The sequence below is a fragment of the Mauremys mutica genome, chromosome 6, assembly GCF_020497125.1.
Source record: "Mauremys mutica isolate MM-2020 ecotype Southern chromosome 6, ASM2049712v1, whole genome shotgun sequence".
Lineage (NCBI taxonomy): Eukaryota > Metazoa > Chordata > Testudines > Geoemydidae > Mauremys > Mauremys mutica.
This window is the reverse complement of record NC_059077.1, coordinates 107449437-107469973: the sequence shown is the minus strand read 5'-3', so window position 1 is coordinate 107469973 and position 20537 is coordinate 107449437. Positions and strand designations below refer to the sequence as shown.

The window sequence follows — 20537 nt, the reverse complement described above, 5'->3', positions numbered from 1 at the left end:
GCATTGCTGCTATGGGAAAGGAGGGCACTGCAGTTTGAAAACATTCCCACATGTTATAAAGGCATTAGAAGCCAAACCTGCGTGCCCTTTGGCTTACCATGGCTGCTTTGAAACCGAATTCCATTGCCCAGCCATGTGTGATGTGTCACAATACCGGCAGGCACTCAATATAAAAGGCAAAATGCGACTTTGTACCTAACGCACATGTGCTGGCTGCTGTGAATTGCTTGATTCACTGTGAAAGAGTCTCCCTTTTGTTCTCAGAAATGTATCATCTTAAATTTTACTCTCCCTTTTTATCCCCCTGCAGGTGCAAATGTTTCTATGCTCCCCCTATCATCTCCATCCCTGAGGTTATCGCAGATTAGAAGGTGAAAAAAACACACTCACGGTGACATGTTTTCCGAGCTCATGCAGTCCTCCCCCACTGATAGGGCACAGCTGAATGCATGGAGGCATTCAGTAGCAGAGTCCAGGAAAGCATTAAGTGAGCACGCTGAGAAGAGGCAGGATGCAATGCTGAGGCTAATGGGGGAGCAAACGGACATCCTCAGGTGTCTGATGGAGCTGCAGGAAAGCCAACAAGAGCACAGATCGCCGCTGCATCCACTGTACAACTACCTGCCCTCCTCCCCAAGTTCCATATCCTCCTCACCCAGACACCCAAGAACGTGGGGGGAGAGGCTCTGGGCACCCAGCCACTCCACTCCAGAGGATGGCCAAGCAACAGAAGGCTTTGATTTGTAGTGTGGCTACAATAAGCAATGTGGCCTTGTTCTTCCCTCTTTCCCTCCTCCCCCACCCCACCCTACCTCACCTGGGCTACCTTATCAGTTATCTCCCTTTTTTTTAATTAATAAAGAAAAAATGCATGGTTTCAAGACAATAGTGATTTTATTTCCTTTGCCAGCTGTGATCGAATTGGGGAGGGTCGTTGGTTTACAGGGAATTTACTGACTTCTGAAAGTATGTTCCACACCTCATCCCTCTCAGATTTTGGAAGGCAGTTCAGATTCTTAAATCTTGGGCTGAGTGCTGTAACTATCTTTAGAAATGTCACACTGGTATCTTCTTTGCATTCTGTCAAATTTGCAGTGGAAGTGTTCTTAAAATGAACAACATGTGCTGGGTCATCATCCGAGACTGCTACCACATGAAATATATGGCAGAATGCGGGTAAGACAGAGCAGGAGACATACAATTCTCTCCGAAGGAGTTCAGTCACAAATTTAATTAATGCATTATTTTTTTAACAAACACCATCAGCATGGAAGCATGTCCTCTGGAACGATGGCCGAATCGAGAAGAGGCACATGAATCTTGAGCACATCTGGCACGTAGATATCTTGCAATACCAGCTACAGAAGTGCCATGCGAACGCCTGTTCTCACTTTCAGGTGACATTGTAATTAAGAAGTGGGCAGCATTATTTCCCATAAATGTAAAAAAACTTGTTTCTCTTAGCAACTGGCTGAACAAGAAGTAGGACTCATAGGCTCTAAAGTTTTACATTGTTTTCTTTTTTAATGCAGGGTTTTTTGTACATAATTCTACATTTCATGATAAAGAGATTGCACTGCAGTACTTGTATGAGGTGAACTGAAAAATACTATTTCTTTTATTTTTTACAGTGCAAATATTTGTAATAAAAAATAAATAAAAAGTGAGCACTGTACACTTTGTATTCTGTGTTGTAATTGAAATCAATGTATTTGAAAATGTAGAAAACATCCAAAAATATTTTTAAAAATGGTATTCTATTATTGTTTAGCAGTGCAATTAATCACAATCTATTTTTTAATCGCTTGACACCCCTACTATTGAGGTGATTATTTTAAACAGTGTTGTTAGTTACAAAAATGACACTCAGCAGACAGAGATGGCAGTATACAGCACAATCACTGTCACTTCCACTACTTAACTTTGAATAACTTTGTATATATTTTGGCCTTTCTGACCATTAAGATTGTTTTGGGTAGAGGTCAAATGTCTCCTGCTCCCCAGGTAATGCCAAGACTGGTTTGAAGACATATTAATTTTCTGTTTTAGCTTGGGGGGAGCCTATGCCAACCAGCTCAACAGTATTTCAACATAATTGCCCTTAGACAAGGCTTTAGAAAATACAAGCAAGCAACAATTTACTGAATTTACCTTTCTTTATCTGAATTGTTAAGACACAAGAAGTCAATATGTTAACAATCATTGCAAAATAGAAACTGGTTCTACTCTGTAATGCAAAGTATTGTGATTGAACTATCATTTAAATTTAGGACTAGGAGAGAGTTTCAAGGCAGGTTACCAGGATTTTCCAGTGTCTCCAACAATGATATTGCGCTCAAGATTCCAAAAGCCTTCTGAGGTGAAGATTAGAAAACGACAAATGGGATTCGGTAAAAATAAACAGAAAAGATCAACTGCATCTCAGATACCAGTGAACCAGGAAACTACGCGTAAAAATCAAAACTTAAGGAAATCATCAAGTAAATCTGAAGGTAAACTTTCCTTTACTATAATTAAAGCGTGTGCCTGAGAGAGGTAATGTGCAAAGCAAAATTCAGGAGTGAACTCAGTACTGAAATTTGGGCTGAATGGCATCAGAAAACAGGCTGAGGAGGACATTCAGCATAGAAATACATAAGAACGGCCATACTGGCTCAGACCAGACCAAAGTATCCAGCACAGTATCCTGTCTTTCAACAGTGGTCAATGCCAGGTGCCTCAAAGGAAATGAACAGAACAGATAATCATCAAGTGATCCATCCCCTGTCGCCCATTCCCAGCTTCTGGTAACAGAGGCTAGGGACACCATCTCTGCTCATCCTGGCTAATAGCCATTGATGGACCTATCCTCCATGAATTTATCTAGTTCTTTTTTGAACCCTGTTATAGTCTTGGCCTTCACAACATCCTCTGGCAAAGAGTTCCACAGGTTGACTGTGTGTTGTGTAAAGAAATAATTCCTTTTGTTTGTTTTAAACCTGCTGCCTATTAATTTCATTTGGTGACTCCTAGTTCTTGTGTTATGAGAAGGAGTAAATAACACTTACTTATTTACTTTCTCCACACCAGTCATGATTTTATAGAACCTCAATCATATCCTCCCTTAGTCATCTCTTTTCCAAGCTGAAAAGTCCCAGTCTTATTAATCTCTCTTCATATGGAAGCCGTTCTATACCCCTAATCATTTTTGTTGCCTTTTTCTGAACCTTTTCCAGTTCCAATATATCTTTTTTGAGATGCAGCGACGACATCTGCACACAGTGTTCAAGATGTGGGCATACCATGGATTTATATGGAGGCAATACAGTATTTTCTGTCTTATTAGCTATCCCTTTCTTAATGATTCCCAACATTCTGTTCACTTTTTTGACTGCCACTGCACATTGAGCAGATGCTTTCAGAGAACTATCCAAAATGACGCCAAGATCTTTCTTGAGTGGTAACAGCCAGTTTAGACCCCATCATTTTATATGTATAGTTGGGATTATGTTTTCCAATGTGTATTACTTTGCATTTATCAAAACTGAATTTTATCTGCCATTTTGTTGCCCAGTCACCCAGTTTTGAGAAATCCTTTGTAGCCCTTCACAGTCTGCCTGGGACTTAACTATCTTGAGTATTTTGTATCTGCAAATTTTGCCACCTCACTGTTCACCACTTTTTCCAGATCATTTATGAATATATGTCCCTGGGGGACACCACTATTTACCTCTCTCCATTCTGAAAACTGACCACGTATTCCTACCCTTTGTTTCCTATCTTTTAACCAGTTACAAATCCAAGAGAGGACCTTCCCTCTTATCCCATGGCATCTTACTTTGCTTAAGAGCCTTTGTTGAGGGACCCTGTCAAAGGCTTTCTGAAAATTTAAGTACATTATATCCACTGGCTCCCCCTTGTCTACATACTTGTTGACCCCCTCAAAGAATTCTAGTAAATTGGGGGCATGATTTCCCTTTACAAAAACCATGTTTACTCTTCCCCAACAATTTACATTCATCTGTGTCTGACAATTTTGTTCTTTACTACAGTATCAACCAGTTTGCCTGGTACTGAAGTCAGGCTTTCCGACCTGTAATTGGCTTTGCCAGGATCACCCCAAGAGCCCTTTTTAAAAATTGGCATCACATTAGCTATCCTCCAGTCATTTGGTACAGAAGCAGATTTAAATGATAGGTTACAGATTACAGATAGTAGTTCTGCGATTTCACATTTGAGTTCCTTCAGAACTCTTGAGGGAACACCATCTGGTCTTGGTGATTTATTATTGTTTACTTTATCAATTTGTGCCAAAACCTCTTCTAATGACACCTCAATCTGGGACAGTTCCTAAGATTTGTCACCTAAAAAGAATGGCTCGGGTTTGAGAATCTCTCTCACATACTCAGCCGTGAAGACTGATGCAAAGAATTTATTTAGTTTCTCCACAACAACCTTATTGTCCTTGAGTGCTCCTTTAGCATCTTGATCGTCCAGTGGCCCCACTGGTTGTTTAGCAGGCTTCGGGCTTCTGATGTACTTAAAAAAAATTCTATTACTTTTTGAGTCTTTGGCTAGCTGTTCAAATTCTCTTTTTGGCCTTCTTAATTATATTTTTACACTTAATTTGCGAGAGTTTATGCTCCTTTTTATTTTCCTCACTAGGATTTAACTTCCACTTTTCAAAGGATACCTTATTGCCTCTCACTGCTTCTTTTACTTTGTTTAGCCACAGTTGCATATTTTTGGTTCTCTTACTATGTTTTTTAATTTGGGGTATACATTTAAGTTGAGCCTGTATTATGATGTCTTTAAAAAGTTTCCATGCAGCTTGCAGGGATTTCACTTTTGGTACTGTACTTTTTAATTTCTGTTTAACTAACCTCCTCGTTTTATGTGTGGTTCCCCTTTCTGAAATTAAACGCTAGTGTTGGGCTGCTGAGGTGTCTTCCCCGCCACAGGGATGTTAAATTTAATTATATTAAGGTCACTATTACCAAGCAGTCCAGCTATATTCACCTCTTGGACCAGATCCTGTTTAAGTATCTGGAGCAGCCTCAAAATGACAGGTTTCAGAGTAGCAGCCGTGTTAGTCTGTATCCGCAAAAAGAACAGGAGTACTTGTGGCACCTTAGAGACTAACAAATTTATTTGAGCATAAACTTTTGTGGGCTACAGCCCACTTCATCCCATGCATGCAGTGGAAAATACAGTAAGAAGATATATATACACACAGAGAACATGAAACAATGGATGTTACCATACACACTCAGTTAAGGTGAGCTATTACCAGCAGGAGAGGAAAAAAACTTTTTGTGGTGGTAATCAAAATGGTCCATTTGCAGCAATTGACAAGAAGGTGTGAGGAACAGTAGGGGGGGAAATAAACATGGGGAAATAGTTCTACTTTGTGTAATGACCCATCCACTCCCAGTCTTTATTCAAGCCTAATTTAATGGTGTCCATTTTACAAATTAACTCCAATTCAGCAGGCTCTCGTTGGAGTCTGTTTTGATTACCACTACAAAAAGTTACGGGAATAGCGTAGCTGAAGTCGAAGTATCTTGTTTCGACTTACCTCCCGTCTTCACGGCGTGGGATCGACAGCTGTGGCTCCCCCGTCAACTCCACTACCGCCACTCACCCTGGTGGAGTTCCGGAGTCGACAGGAGCGCATTCGGGGATCGATATTTCGCGTCTAGATGAGACGCGATATATCGATCCCCGATAAACCAATCGCTACCCGCCGATCCAGCGGGTAGTGTAGACATACCCTAAAACAACAAGCCTAAATGCACTTCTTGTCATATCAGTGTCCTGAGACCTGTCCCTGCACCAAAAGTAGAACTTGAAATGTCTAGAGCAGGTCAATTCCTCGTGGCAAGAGAAATGAGGGAGGCAGGCACTCACCATATACTTTTCTAGTCTGTTTATTCACTATGTGTGTACTCAGTTCCTGTTTATCCTAAACAAAGAGGGTAGAAGCATCAGCAAAGGTTCCCAGAAACAATTTTACCTTCACAACTCCAGCAAAAACAGAGGGTTCATTATAGTTACATCCATATATAATTGGAGTAATGCAGTGGTGAATTTGGCTCCGTATTCTCAACAGAATTAGTTAACTCCCATTGCATTTCTGGATCCCCTGAAAACTTCCTGTTTCTACCCTGTTCCTTCACTTGCCTCATGTCCTGGCCAGAGCACTAAAAAATCAATGTTACTTTATGGTACTCATATACTCTTCATCTTGTGCTGGCTCTGAAGTTACTAAGTTGGCTAAAATTTAACATCCCCTTCCTGCTGTATTCTAAAGCATTAAGTCAAGTCCAAGATGCTGCTCAATTCACCCTATCTCGTATTTAATGCCGTGGTCCCCCTAGACATTAGATATCATTCTCCTGATGTCTCATGGCACTGAAGATCTATTCAGTATAGAGTATGATACAGGACAGGTGAGACTTAGTGCCTCTGTCATGAAATGTATGACTGTCTTGGAGCTGTATTTATTATAGACTTGGCAAGTATTGAGTAAACAAACTTCTTACTTTAGTAGAAGGTGAGAAACTGCTAGCCACAGACCAACTGTAACATCAATAGAGCTCTAAGGTATGTACACAAACTCTTCATGGCCCCCTACCCCTTTTTAGTTTGGGTTTTAATATTGGAAACCTATTTTAAAACTACTTTCCCATTGATTAATGGGATTGGCCCCAGTATTTTCAGTCAGTGCTTGCGCTCTCCTTTTTGGACATTATTCTCATTTGTCTGATGTGCTGAGTATCAATATACCCCCCCCCCCCAAAAAAAACAGTATGACGAGAGACTGAAAGAAGTGTGCATGTTGGACTTTGTTTAGGAATAACAACAAGAAGTCCTTGTGGCACCTTAGAGACTAACAAATTTATTTGGACATAAGCTTTCATGGGCTAGAGCCCACTTCATCAGATGCATGAAGTAAAAAATACAGGAGCAAGTATAAATACATGAAAGGATCGGGGTTGCTTTACTAAGTGTGAGGTCAGTCTAATGAGATAAATCAATTAACGGCAGGATACCAAGGGAGGAAAAATAACTTTTGAAGTGGTAAGAGAGTGGCCCATTATGGACAGTTGACAAGAAGCTGTAAGTAATAGTAGGGAGAAATTAGTAATGGGGAAATTAAGTTTAGGTTTTGTAATGACCCAACCTGGGAGTGGTTGGGTCATTACAAAACCTAAACTTAATTTCCCCATTACTAATTTCTCCCTACTAGGAATTAAAGATTAATCTTTAATTAAAGATTATGTCATGTGATAAAATCTCCAGGAATTCGTCCAACCAAAGTTGGCAACTCTGGAGCAGAGGCAGAAGGGAGCATCAGCTAACAGTCCCGTATTCTGCCTCTGTGGGGCTAGCCCCACAGAAACTTGTGTTCTGTGCTCTATGCCTCCTCCCCCTTTGCCCTGAAACCTGTATGCTGCAGGGCCAGACGTCTCCCAACATTATCTGGGTTAGCCTCCAGGATTGGAGTAGCTCCAATATCTCCACTAGACACCAATGGCTGCAGGTGGTACTGCAGCCTGAGGTACATCACCCATTCTGTACTGTTGTGACACATTATTGGTGGGGCTTAGCCCGTACTGAGAACCTATTTCTGTCTTTTACTACCATTAACCTTTTACCCCCAATCGGGGCTATTGCAGATTATGTATTCCTTATGCCATCCAATCTCAAACCGAACTTTGCACCTCCTTAATTATCTGTACGTTATTTCCTGACCACCAGAAACTTCTATGCATAAACTCTGTACTGTACACTTTTTTTTTAAAACATCATCTTAATAAAAATTCCTAAGGGTGGTGAATTCAAAACTAAAGTTAGCATTGGGTTTGGTTTTGCCATTACAAAGGCAAAAAAAGATGACTGAAGTTTAGCCACGCCCAAAAGCATAGCTGCCTGAGCCCACACTGTTACATTCATGTTGCCTGTGGTTGTATTTTAAGACTTGTTTAGTTTTTCCACTTTGCAGGGGTTGCCATAGGAATATTCTGTTAGGTGACCTATTTTTCTGTGACCAGCAAAACTAACTGAAATTCATTTGTGACTAGCATACCAACACTATGACAGAAAGAAATGTTACATACTGACAAGAGACTCAAAAACTCTGCGTTTTGATTTAGACGAGCATGGCCATCGTAAAATATCCGTTGAGGATTCACAATCCATTGAAGGTACAGTTACTCTTTCTATATCAAAATAATATATATTGTCTTACAGGACTCTTTCATGTATTTCCATGTGCTTGCTTTCACTTACTCTGTATTATCAGTCGGCATTAGGAACATTTGATCCCACTAGTATGATGCTTTGGTAGTTACAGAACAAAAACAATAACAGGCTTAAAGTAAGTATGGTATAATTTTAAATGAAAAGTAGGTTATCTTGTTTACTGGCCAGTAGACTAAAAGGCATGTTTGCATTCCAGGAAGCGGAAAGGGGGGAGAAACAATCACTTAGGAAGAGTGCAGAGAGAAATAATGGGAGATACAGAAACTGTGGGGTACTGCCATATTTAACTCCTTCCTGACCTCTGACTGGGCTTCTCTAATCAATGCACAAAAATGACACCCCAGCTAGCATTCAAAGACAAGCTGCTAGACATTTTGAGGGAGGAAGAAAACACAAATAATGATTGAATTGAGCAGCCACAATGTGTTGAAGGGAGTGGAAACACTGGTTGCACTAGTGTGCCTCTAAGGTGCTTCACAGGTTAAAAGCAGTAAATACTCAAGACTCTTTTATGTTATTTTTTTCCTAGGGTAAGACAACCCTCTCCCTGAATGTTTATCAGTTTTGAGGGGTTAAATATAAAGCTAAATGCTGCCCTCGACTTCCATGGACAGAGAGGCGCTTACAATCATAGATCATGGCAGAGGTGTGGAATGGGAACCGCACGGGGTTCCAGAATTGGGATAGGGTGACCAGATAGCAAGTGTGAAAAATTGGGACAGGGGATGGGGGGGTAAAAGGAGCCTATATAAGAAAAAGACCCCAAAATCAGGACTGTCCCTATAAAACTGGGACATCTGGTCACCCTAAATTGGGATGAGGTTGGGAGGAAGCTGTTCTTCACTGTATGCCCTCCCCTCCTCGAACTATACAGTGCAAGACACTTCAGACTGAGGGCCAGCACCTTACCTGGTGTCATTGAGCATAACTCCTCCCTCGAGGAAGCTATGTCCATTTACTCCAGCTGAGGACCTGTATCTGATCCTACCTCTGAACAGCGGAAGGCCCCCATTGTCAGGGATTTAGAGGCAGCTGAAGAAGAACATGACAGTCAAGATGTGCTGTCAAGGGATGCAAAGAGCTGGGGAGGGAGTCAGGCCCAGTGGATTGCTGAAGATCCAACCTGACTGGGGACATCTGTGGATTTCCAGCACTGAACTCCTGGACTTTCTACAGATAGGGTTAGGGGAAGTATTCCAGGGGAACTCTGCAATTTGGAACTTGAGTTTCTACAGTGAGGAAATAAGCTGTGGAGAACGGGGCCCATAATTAGTTTTTAAATATTAATTTGCATCTGTGTATATGGGAGGGTTTCCCATTATCTTATGAGCAATTTGTCAAATGCTGGTCAGCAATCCCTGCGTAGTTAGGGTTAAGGTGTGCAGGGGCGGCTCTAGCCATTTTGCCACCCCAAGCACAGCGGCACGCCGCGGAGGGTGCTCTGCCGGTCGCTGGTCCCGTGGCTCCGGTGGACCTCCCGCAGACGTGCCTGCGGAGGGTCAGCTGGTCCCGGTGGACCTCCCGCAGGCAAACCCATGGGATCAGCAGACCCTCCGCAGGGACGCCTGCGGGAGGTCCGCCGGAGCCGCCTGCCGCCCTCCCGGCAACCAGCAGAGCGCCCCCCGCGGCATGCCGCCCCAAGCACGCGCTTGGCGTGCTGGGGCCTGGAGCCGCCCCTGAAGGTGTGTCTCCTAGTTCCAGCTCCACAATGCCTACTAGAGCTGCACACCCCAACAGAAGCTCTAAGAGGCATCGGAGTTCACAGGAAGCAGACCTGCTGCACCATGCTGGAGAAGGGAGTAGCATGTGCTCCCCTCCACGCTGACCAGGTCTGCCATTGCAGAGGGAGAGCCACAGACTTTTGGAGGGGCTGGTGCAAAGATTGTAACTCTGAACAGCTGAAGGAGCACCGTGTTTGCAACTGTGGCCATGCCCTGAGAGGGGAATGCAAGGTGGGGCACAAACTACCTTCCTACCGTCATACACTCACATAAGAGTTAGTCACAATTGGCCCTTCGTTAGTAACAGGACAGTCATTTACTGTTTGCCTAGTTTTAGTCATGATTCCTTGTTACTAGACTGGTGCTTAAAGTTCAGATTAGTCTCATACTGCACTACTGACCTCTGTCTTCAAGAATTTATTCTCTGTTATAAAAGACAATGAATAAATAAAATTGTCATACTCTCCTCCTCCCCAGTACAGATAGCAGGACAAAAATGGTACACAGCTCCATTTAGGTAGGCCTACACTTAAGGCAGCATGTAGAGACGAGACCCTGCATGCCCAGCTAGAACATGGATAAACATCAGTGTAGATCAGGCGTCTCAAACACGCCGCCCGCCAAGCTCCCCACCCCTGAGGTATTTTATGTGGCAGTTAAGCTCCCTGCTCGCTGCTTCCCAATGTTTGTGGCCGGGTCTCTCCCCGGGCACCGCCTGCCACCCCCACGCGTCTCCCCTGAGTGTCCCCCGGGCCCGTTCACTGTCCCGGAGCCTGCAGCTCAGGCTGACTCCACTCTACTCTGCCAGCTCCGGTGTCACCTGCTGCCGCACGGACCTAGTGCCCCCTTCTCTAGGGCCAGGGCATGCTGCCCTTCCCCTTCCCTTCTGCCCTAGTTCTGAGCCTTTCCAATGCCCCGAGCCTCTCCAATGCCCCAAACCCCTCATCCCCAGCCCCACAGCCCTCACCCCTGCACCCCCTCCTATCCCCAAACTCCATCCCAGAGCCTGCATCCCCCACCCCCTGCACCCAGCATGGAACCTGCACCCAAACTCCATCCCAGACCCTGCACCCCAGACCCCCTCCCTCACCCAAACTCCCTCCCAAAGCCTTAGGCAAGTTGGGGTGGAGTTTGTGGGGGGCAGGTTCTGGACACCACCAACATTTCTACAAACTTGCCACCCCTGGAAGAGGCAGAGCAGGGGTGGAGTGGTGGTGCAGCCCAGTGCAGTGTGGGGGCTTTAACAGAAGTAAATCTAACTAAGGCCTGGTCTACACTGGGGGGGGGGGGTTCGAACTATGGTACGCAAGTACCTTAGTTCGAAGTACTTACCCGTCCTGACGGCGCGGGATCGAAGTCCGCGGCTCCCCCGTCGACTCCGCCACCGCCGTTCGCGGTGGTGGAGTTCCGGAGTCGATGGGAGCGCGTTCGGAGTTCGATATATCGCGTCTAGATGAGACGCGATATATCGAACTCCGAGAAGTCGATCGCTGATCCGGGCGGGTAGTATGGACGTACCCTAAGTGTGTGTTTTGTCCTTTGAGTGAGGTGCATTACTGTTGGTGGTGCTTAGCACTTTCCCGGAGGAAGGGAGGATGAGCAGGGAGCCGCATGCTCAGGGGAGGAGGTGGAGAAGAGATGGGGTGGGGTGCGGCGGGGCCAGAGGCAGCAAGGGGGGGTGTCAGTGATGCGCCGCTCGGGCCAATGCACTAGTCCTCATGTGGCCCTCATGGTCATTTGAGTTTGAGACCCCTGGTGTAGATGGTGAGGCACTGCTTAAGCTAATAGAGAAAGACCAGCACCTTAGGGTATACACTTTACATGGCTGTCTATATGCCTAAGGAGTGCCTCCCTCCTCTACATTATTTTTAGCAACATAGTGTCCTACAGTCTCCCTGCTGCCAGAGCCCTTCCCCACTGCAATGAAATGCTCCAGCAATGGAAAAAGGCTCTGGCAAGGGGAAGGCAGTGGGAAAAGGCCAGCAGCTCCCTACTGCTGAGCCTTTTCCCCACTGCCGCCTTTCACTGCTGCATGCAGATACACACTGCAGCCTGAGCACAGCCTGCCTTTCATTGTCGTGTGTATCTACATGTACCCTACAAGTTGCTGCAAGTGGCTGATAAGGCCATTGTAAATATCTATGAATACAAAACAGTGATTAAGACTTAGAAGGAAATGACGCCTGAGTCCTATTGCTGTTACTGCCTATTCCAGGAAAACTGAATGTTGCGTTTTTGCAGAATACTTTTAAAATCGTCTTAGTCTGCGGCATATGTATGTTTAATTGCAAAAATATTTTTTATATTTTAGATATTGCATGGTTAGACATATTCACAAGCAACAAACGGAATAATTGTGGTAAGATTTTGGTTACTGTGGCCCAGAGATCAAAACTACATTTGTTTATGTCAGAGTTTGGTTTTGAAAAGGTTTTTGATGGACCTTTAAGGGAAGTACAGAAAGTTAGTAATGCAACAAGAAAGTGTTGCTGATCTTAGAGATTTCTGTCTATCTCAAGGTTTTCTATAATGCTCATCACTGTAATATCAAAGCACTGCTAAGACTGATATTAATATTCAGAACATTAATAATATTTAGCATTTATATAGCACTATACAAATAGTTATCAAAACATGATTGTTAAGTAGGGAAGTCTTATTAAACCCACTTTATAGATGGACTTAGAGAGTTTGAATGAATTGTTTAATTCCAATGTTCAATAAGGCAGTGCTATATTTACAAGAAGCTCTTGGCTTCCAAGCTCATGCTCAAGCTTCACTAGGCCACTTCAAACATATTCAAAGGTGATACATAAATTAGACTCCCTAAGATCTACTTACACCAGAATACCAATGTGTATGGGAATCTTAGGTGGTGTTTCAAACATTTGGGCAGCTGGAAGAAGGTGTAAAGTGAGGCTCAAAGCAGGAGATGGCTTCCTTTAACTTACATCCTCCTGTCAGCTGCTTTTATTGCTACATTCCTCTCTTCTGGCTTGTTGGACTCTGAATTAGAGTCTTATGGTTCCCTTATAGGCAGATGCACTCACTGATGTGCAATTTGCACATCACTTCTGAATTTGGTCCATTGAGTGAAAGGCTATAACACAAGGATAAAGAACTTGAAATATATTGCACATTACTTCAGATATCCTCCCAGATTTCAATTTAGTATAATTTACCTGCTGAGGCACAACTAAACGGTGTACTTTATACCTTCTTCTTGCAGACTTAGTCCATCTAAATGCCATTATCTTTATTTAGATTTACTTGCATATAAATAGACTGTGCTAGAATGTGCCCCACATTCTACCAAGGATTTTAGAGGGATTCCATGTAGTTAGAATACCCAGAAGGCTGACTCAGACATAATTCCTTCCAGGGGTCTCCCACAGAGTGCACACCAGCCAGTCAGAGGTTCATTGGATGACACAAAGGATGAATTTGGTCCATTGACTCCAACTGGTTTTTAAAGAGTACAAAAGCTCTCCAGAACAACAACAAAAAAATCTCTTTAATTGCACTGACTTGTAGAATTTGTAAAGGTATTCAGATACTATGGGGACAGACATATTCTAAACAGAAGAAATACTGCCTGACCTGGTTGGACTTAATCATACTCCATTTACTATTGGAATTCCTTTTAAAGTAAGAATTTTATTATTTGTGGGACCCCTATTTGGTAATTCCTGCAGCTAGCCAATCAACAACCCCTCATTTCAGTCTACCATTTCATATAAATTGGTAGAAGGTATTCTTGGTTCATATCCTTTCTGCTTACGATCATTATTTATTAGTTTTCCCATTTTTTTTAACCTGTTTGGTGTTTGGTCTTGAGATGGCCAACAGAAATGGATATTTTTCACCTGCTGCTGTTAGAATTAGTTAAAACTTCACACTGCTCTATTGTTTCCCTCGATTTTATGCTATGTAGAGAATGTCATTTCAAATAGGAGTCAATCCAACCATCCCATGAATATGACTCAGAATACATGGTGTACACATCATTCACTTTTAGAAGGAGTATTTAAAGCCATGGATGTTATATAGTGCAATTGGTAGATCCAAAAGTACTTTACAAAGGTGGTCAATATCATGAGTGCTTAGGTGTGTTGATATTCTTGTGTCTATCAGTATACAGTGAAAACTGAATATTGCCTCTTCAGAAGACTTTCTAGTTATGTTTCAATTCACAAAAAATGAGTCGGTATTTTAAATTTATACTTCAGTTCCGGTGGCCGGAAACAGCACTAAAAAACATTGTAAAAATGTGGTGACCATGACTCAGCGATCAAAAAATAACTTTCTCCTATTGGGCAAGAATAAGAAACAACTGTGTCTGAAGGTAAGAAGTAGTATATTTGCCCTTCATCTTTTCATCAAACCGTCTTTGCTTTTCTTCATCCTTTTTCAGTTTTCCCAAAATCTTTAGTGTCCCTTCCTGCTCCTTTTAAAGGAAATTAGAGCTCAGCTGCTTGTGCTGAGCTCTGGTGTTTGGATGCTCACAGCCTCCTATCTCTTGGTAAGGTATTTTAAATCTCAGAGCACACTTACGTGATATGGTATGCTCTGAGATTTAGAATACAAAGTGCATATAAAGCATTGAGTAAGCCAGAAAGCAAATGTTAGTACTTCGTAGCACATCATTCGAGCCCAGTGTGGGAAGCTAGGTTGTAGCTTCCTTTGGGCCTGGTCTACACTAGGCGTTTAAATCGGTTTTAGGAGCGTAAAACCGATTTAACGCCAAAACCGTCCACACTAGGAGGCACCTTATATCGATTTTAATGGCTCTTTAAACCGGTTTCTGTACTCCTCCCTAACGAGAGGAGTAACACTAGTATCGGTATTAACATATCGGATTAGGGTTAGTGTGGACGCTGATCGACGGTATTGGCCTCCGGGAGCTATCCCACAGTGCACCAGTGACCGCTCTGGACAGCAATCTGAACTCGGATGCAGTGGTCAGGTAAACAGGAAAAGCCCCGCGAACTTTTGAATATTTCCTGTTTGCCCAGCGTGGAGCTCCGATCAGCACGGGTGGCGATGCAGTCCGAAATCAAAATAAAAAAAAGAGCTCCCGCATGGACCATGCGGATGTGATCGCTGTAAGGGCAGGCAAATCCGTTCTATCCGTTCTATCAGCGCTCCGTTACAGAAGATGAAATTCAGAATCCTTTTTAAAAAATCTCCAGACAGACGCCATAGCAGGGGACTCAGCGCACTGCAGCGTGACAAGCGTAACGGAAAGCCAAAGAATCAAAATGGATGCGCATGGACTGGAGGACTGAAGCTATCCCACAGTTCCCTGCAGCCTCCTAAAATTATTTGCATTCTTGGCTGAGCTCCAAATGCTTCTAGGGGTCAAACACAGTGCCCGCGGGTCAGGGGCATAGCTTGGCAATCTACTCACCCACCCCCCACCCACCTCCAGAAGCGAAAGGTTAAAACAATCCTCTGACTCTTTTACATGTCACCCTATCTTTACTGCATGCTGCAGATTGACGCGCTAGTGCCGCACTCAACACCCACCTCCGTGCTCCCCCCCCCCGTCATGGGCGGCTGATGGTACAAAAGGATGGAAATCCATCCTCATCATCAGCATAAGCTGATTGTGCAAAAAAGATGGAAATCCATCCTCATCATCAGCCTCAGCTGATGGTACAAAAGGACTGGTAACCGTCCTCGTCATCAGCCTATTGGCCCTAATTTTTTCTGGTGGATGGATGGTGCAATATGGCTGGTAACCATCCTCATCATAGCAACAGGGGGCTGAGCTCCATCAGACCCCACCCTTCATGTGTAAAGAAAAAGATTCAGTTGCCCCTGGACTAGCAGTGGGATGCTGGGCTTCTCTCCTACACACTGCTTAATGTCCTGTCTGGACTATCATAGCAGCTGGAGGCTGCCTTCCACTCATTTCTCACTAACAAGTCAGTGTGTCTTATTCCTGCATTCTTTATTAATTCATCACACAAGTGGGGGGACAATGCTACGGTAGCCAAGAAAGGCTGGGGGAAGAACGGAATCAACAGGTGGGGTTGTTACAGGAGCACCCCCTGTGAATAGCATACAGATAATAATTTCTGCGGGCTCTGACACAGAGCAGGTGGTTCTCTAGCACACTTGCCTATATTAGGCAGCACTGATTCTATTTTTAGATACCAAAAAGGAGGGATTGACTCAGGGAGTCATTCCCAATTTTTGCTTTTGCGCCCCTGGCTGATCGGCCAGGGGCACTTATGACAGCAGCCAATGGTACAAAACGATGGAAGGTACAATATGGCTAGTAACCACTCTTGGCTTTTGCACCCCTGGCTGATTGACCAGGGGCACTAGCAGCAAATGGTACAAAAGGACTGGTAGCCATGATCATCCTCAGTTCCAATTTATGGAAGGATTTGGATGGTGCAATATGGCTAGTAACCATCTCTGCTGTCATGCAAAAGCAAAAGCATGCTTCTGTGTAGCGCTGCTGAATCGCCTGTGTGAGCGGCATCTAGTACACATACGGTGAGAGTCACAAACGGCAAAAAAAGCTCCAATGATTGCCATGCTATGGCATCTGCCAGGGCAATCCAGGGGAAAAAGGCGCGAAATGCTTGTCTGCCGTTGCTTTCCCAGACGAAGGAGTGACTGACGACATTTACCCAGAACCACCCGCGACAATGATTTTTGCCCCATCAGGCACTGGGATCTCAACCCGGAAGTTCCAAGGGGCGGGGGAGGCTGCGGGAACTATGGGATAGCTAGGGAATAGCTACCCACAGTGCAACGCTCCAGAAATCGACGCTAGCCTCGGACCATGGACGCACACCACCGATTTAATGTGTTTAGTGTGGCCGCGCGCACTCGATTTTATAAAATCTGTTTTACAAAACCGGTTTATGCAAATTCGGAATAGTCCCGTAGTGTAGACGTACCCTTAGAGAGGGAGAGATTGCTGCAACAGGAGGTGGTGTGCAGGAAGAGAAGGGAGGAAAAGAGGCATAAGGTACTCCACGTGAAAGAGGAGGGCTTGGGAGTGGAATTCTCTTCTCAGGACAAACTGGAGCTTCAATATACAGACAGGAATATTGATCTAAGAAAAGAAACAAACATTTTTAAACACTCTTACCCTGTGTAATTAGAATTTTTGTTGTTGTTGTTCTCCATTGAGGGTTTGTCTAGATTAGGAAAAGCAATCAAGGTTTGGTTACCCTAGTGTTATAAGATAACAACTTTTACTTTGAGTTAACTGGTTCTGATTGACTTCAGGAGGATCTCTAAGATGGATCTCAACCAACTAAATTGAGGCAAAAAGGTGTCGACCGGTATATATGCTAGGGGAAACAGGATAGCTATCCCCTGTCTGCTTTTCCTAGTGTAGGCAAACCCTGTGTCACTTCCTCAGGTTAAATTTGAAAAAACTTTTTTTTTTGTTTTTTTAATTTACAATTCACTTTCTATGAAAAGCATTTTGTGAGAGAATGAGTAAAGGCACTCCTATTAAAATACAGGAGAGCAAGCACTTACAAGGGATTTACCTGATTCAGAGATTAAATATCCACAAATTGCTTGCCTGAAATGGGTACCACAGAATCTAGAAAGATTTGAACCTTGCACTCCAACTGTTGTCACTGGTAAATGAACTGTTTTGAAGATTCAGATCATATCTCAGCATTCCCTGACATGGTTCATACACAGTTCCAGCTTTCAATGAATATGTTTTAAGTTTCTCAAAACTGACAACATTAGAAAGTCCATAGGCCCTATTCTCCTCCAGAAGGATATGAACATTTTCCTTGGGCTCAATGGGCATAGATTAGGTCCCCATGGCTGTAACATACTATGGGAATATAATAAAAACATGATTCAGTCCCATCTATGCTGCAAGATGGAACTGTGTTTTGAACCAAGTTGAGGAACTACCTTATTGTAACTGGTCTCCACCCAGTTCATTCTACAGTATAGAGGGTCACTAAGTCTCTTAAAAATTCTTTAAATTTCCCATACGAGGAATTGGGATAGTTTTGTTTAGAATTAGTCAGGCATTGATGGTACAACCCGTGGTTAATACAGATCAGAATAGGAAGGGAAACTCCAATTTTGGTGGCTGTCTTCACAGGTCTTGAATCCAAGTGGCGAGGCATCACCGGGTTGTGTGGTGGCAGGACACAGCATGGAAGTGATTACAGGTGGAGCGCCTGACCCCAGACAGGTATGTGGCCAGCCTAATAAGTGTGTGTATGTGCACACACCTATGCAATAGGTGGAACTGTGCAAGGGGCACAACCCTGATGCTTCAATCCCATTTGCTACAAATTATATCATTTAGATTTCACCAATTATCTGTACTCCTATTCTTTCTGATTTTTAACATTAAGTGAAAGAGTAACGATGGCTTACCTGTGAATTGGTAGTCATCTTCTAGGAGTGCATCCATCAGTTCAGAGTCAACCTTTAGGCTTAGACTAGAACCTAGAAGATATAGAGAAGTTTCCCCACAGTAATTCCAGAGCACTGGAGTTGGGCAAGCCCAGACATGTGAGCCAGCAGAGACTTTCAGTACAAAAGCTAAAGTCCTTATTGCAAATACACATCACAGCTGGAACAGAAAGAAGAAAAGGAAGGGGACTCTGGCCTGATGGATATACACTTATGAGAAGACCAACTTACAGGGAAGGCAAAAGTGTCCCATTCTCAAGAGCCATGCATCCACTCATCTGAAGTCAGAACTACTGGGCTCTAACAAGCAGCAGACCCAGAAAAGGGAGGTTGGCAGACACCAAACATAAACCAGAAATTCAGAATGAACTAGTCCACTGCAGGACCTTAAGATTTAAATCTGTATCAGTAGACGACTATGAAACAACATTGTAATGTCTTGTGAACGTATGGACAACTGGGTGTCAGCTTACCACATTTCAGTGTAGAAAGTCTCGTTTTTAACTGGCCTGTAGGTAGAAATGGATAATGGCTATTTTGTGGACACACAAAAATACATTAGTTTGGTGGCTTTGGCATATTTTTTCTGAACAGACATTCTAATCCAGTGGAAAATTGAAGTTTTATGGTAGCACCCAAAGGCAAAATCAGGTTAACTTAATGGTCTTCAAATTTAAATTGACAAAGTGGGCTTTTATTGAACCAACTTCATTTGGCAGAAAAGACAAGCTTTTGAGCTACACAGTCCTTTTTCAGGCCTAGGCAAATTTAAATGTCAGTCTCTCCACTTAAAGGCAGTAAGTTTCAGACTGCATGGGTTCAGGTATAGGACTGGTCCCAGAAAAGTTGGTTTGGAGAAATTGAAAAAGACCAAGATGGACAGCTGCCATTTCCAATATGTGAAGGAGCATGTCTCCTAAGCCAGAAAGGCGTGATGATAACTTTGACTTGATCTCCCTTGATCTTTCTGGTAGCCTGAGAAAACAGAGGAACAGCAGGAAACGTTGGTTGTGTTTTGTTTATTCCCCCCCCCCCCCGCCCTTCTATTTTAAGATGTTCCTAGGAGCATTTTCTCTTTCTAGGACAGAAGTCCTAGAAAATAGTTTGCTTTGCATTTCTGGAACAAGTCTCTGAATCAGAGACAGAGTAAAAAGTGAAGTCCAAGGAGTAGAGGGTGAGGAAAATTTCCCTTTCTGAGGAGGATAAAGCTTTCAGAGGTCTGAAGTCTCTTTGACAATTTTAAGAGGTATCTACCACACTTTAATTTGCTTTTCCATTGGTGTAAATAAAGAAATGCCAGGTCAGGATGATCTTAGTCAGAGGGAACTGCTCACAAGGGAAGTACATGCAGTAAAACCAGGGCAGTTGGGCTCTCGGGGTATGTAGTATAGGGCCAGGCAATTCCAGTGATACAGGGTGTCCAATCAGATATTAGACCCCAGCCTTGAGAGAATGGAGAGGATTTACAAGGATGGTCTTAAAGGAGTAGGGATGGGAAACCCGAGAGCACTCACTGGAACCAGAGCCTGGAATAGTCTGCCATCGGACTGTGTGTGTGGTGGGGGAGGGAGACTGCCAAGCCCATACCTGTGTGTTTCTCTTTGTTTTGCATCTTCTCTTCTCAGTGTTATGGTATCAAAAGCATTAAGGGAGGGGTGCATCTGGCAGTGGTAGGTGTAGCATATGAGTCCCATCTGAGAAGGTGCACTCACTGATGCAGGTGGCATGGTCTTCACCTCTCTTAGAACTTTGGCCTGAAATTAGCAGCTGGAGGCAGTTCTTGAAGGCAGCAGAGGAAGGAAGAGAAGGTAAGAAAAAAATAAGATGAAAAACAGAAAGGGTCTTGAGCAAAGAAATGGCCCTGAGGAAAAATGTTGCTGCTCTTAACGGTGGCAGAAGACTGCTTTAGGTGTTTGGGCCTACCCAGCTCCAGTGCCTTGGATATCTGGCAGGAAAGTTTTTCACAGCTATCTCTGTATTGTCCTAAAGGTGAGCAGGCCTTCCCTGCTCATAGGTTTAGACTCTGTACTGACAGGCGCAATTCACCTGATAAAGGGAGAATATTACATTTTTTTAAAATGTAGTAAGTTAGCAGCATCTCTCTTTTGACTTTTCACGGCAGAGATCTTTTAGAAACACAGGCCT

At 43.6% G+C, this 20537-nt stretch overlaps 1 protein-coding gene across 2 annotated transcripts in view; it reads left to right on the top strand.

Annotated features, from left to right (window-relative positions):
• The window catches only part of LOC123372418, a 30274-nt gene that overhangs the window by 8841 nt on the left and 896 nt on the right, over positions 1–20537 (top strand). For both annotated transcript variants that reach the window (XM_045020495.1, XM_045020494.1), the window contains 5 exons: positions 2271–2492; positions 8067–8189; positions 12280–12327; positions 14198–14313; positions 18073–18165. In XM_045020495.1, the coding sequence (XP_044876430.1) occupies positions 2324–2492; positions 8067–8189; positions 12280–12327; positions 14198–14313; positions 18073–18165 (549 nt within the window). In that variant the 5' untranslated portion in view covers positions 2271–2323. The remainder of the gene's footprint in view (positions 1–2270; positions 2493–8066; positions 8190–12279; positions 12328–14197; positions 14314–18072; positions 18166–20537) is intronic.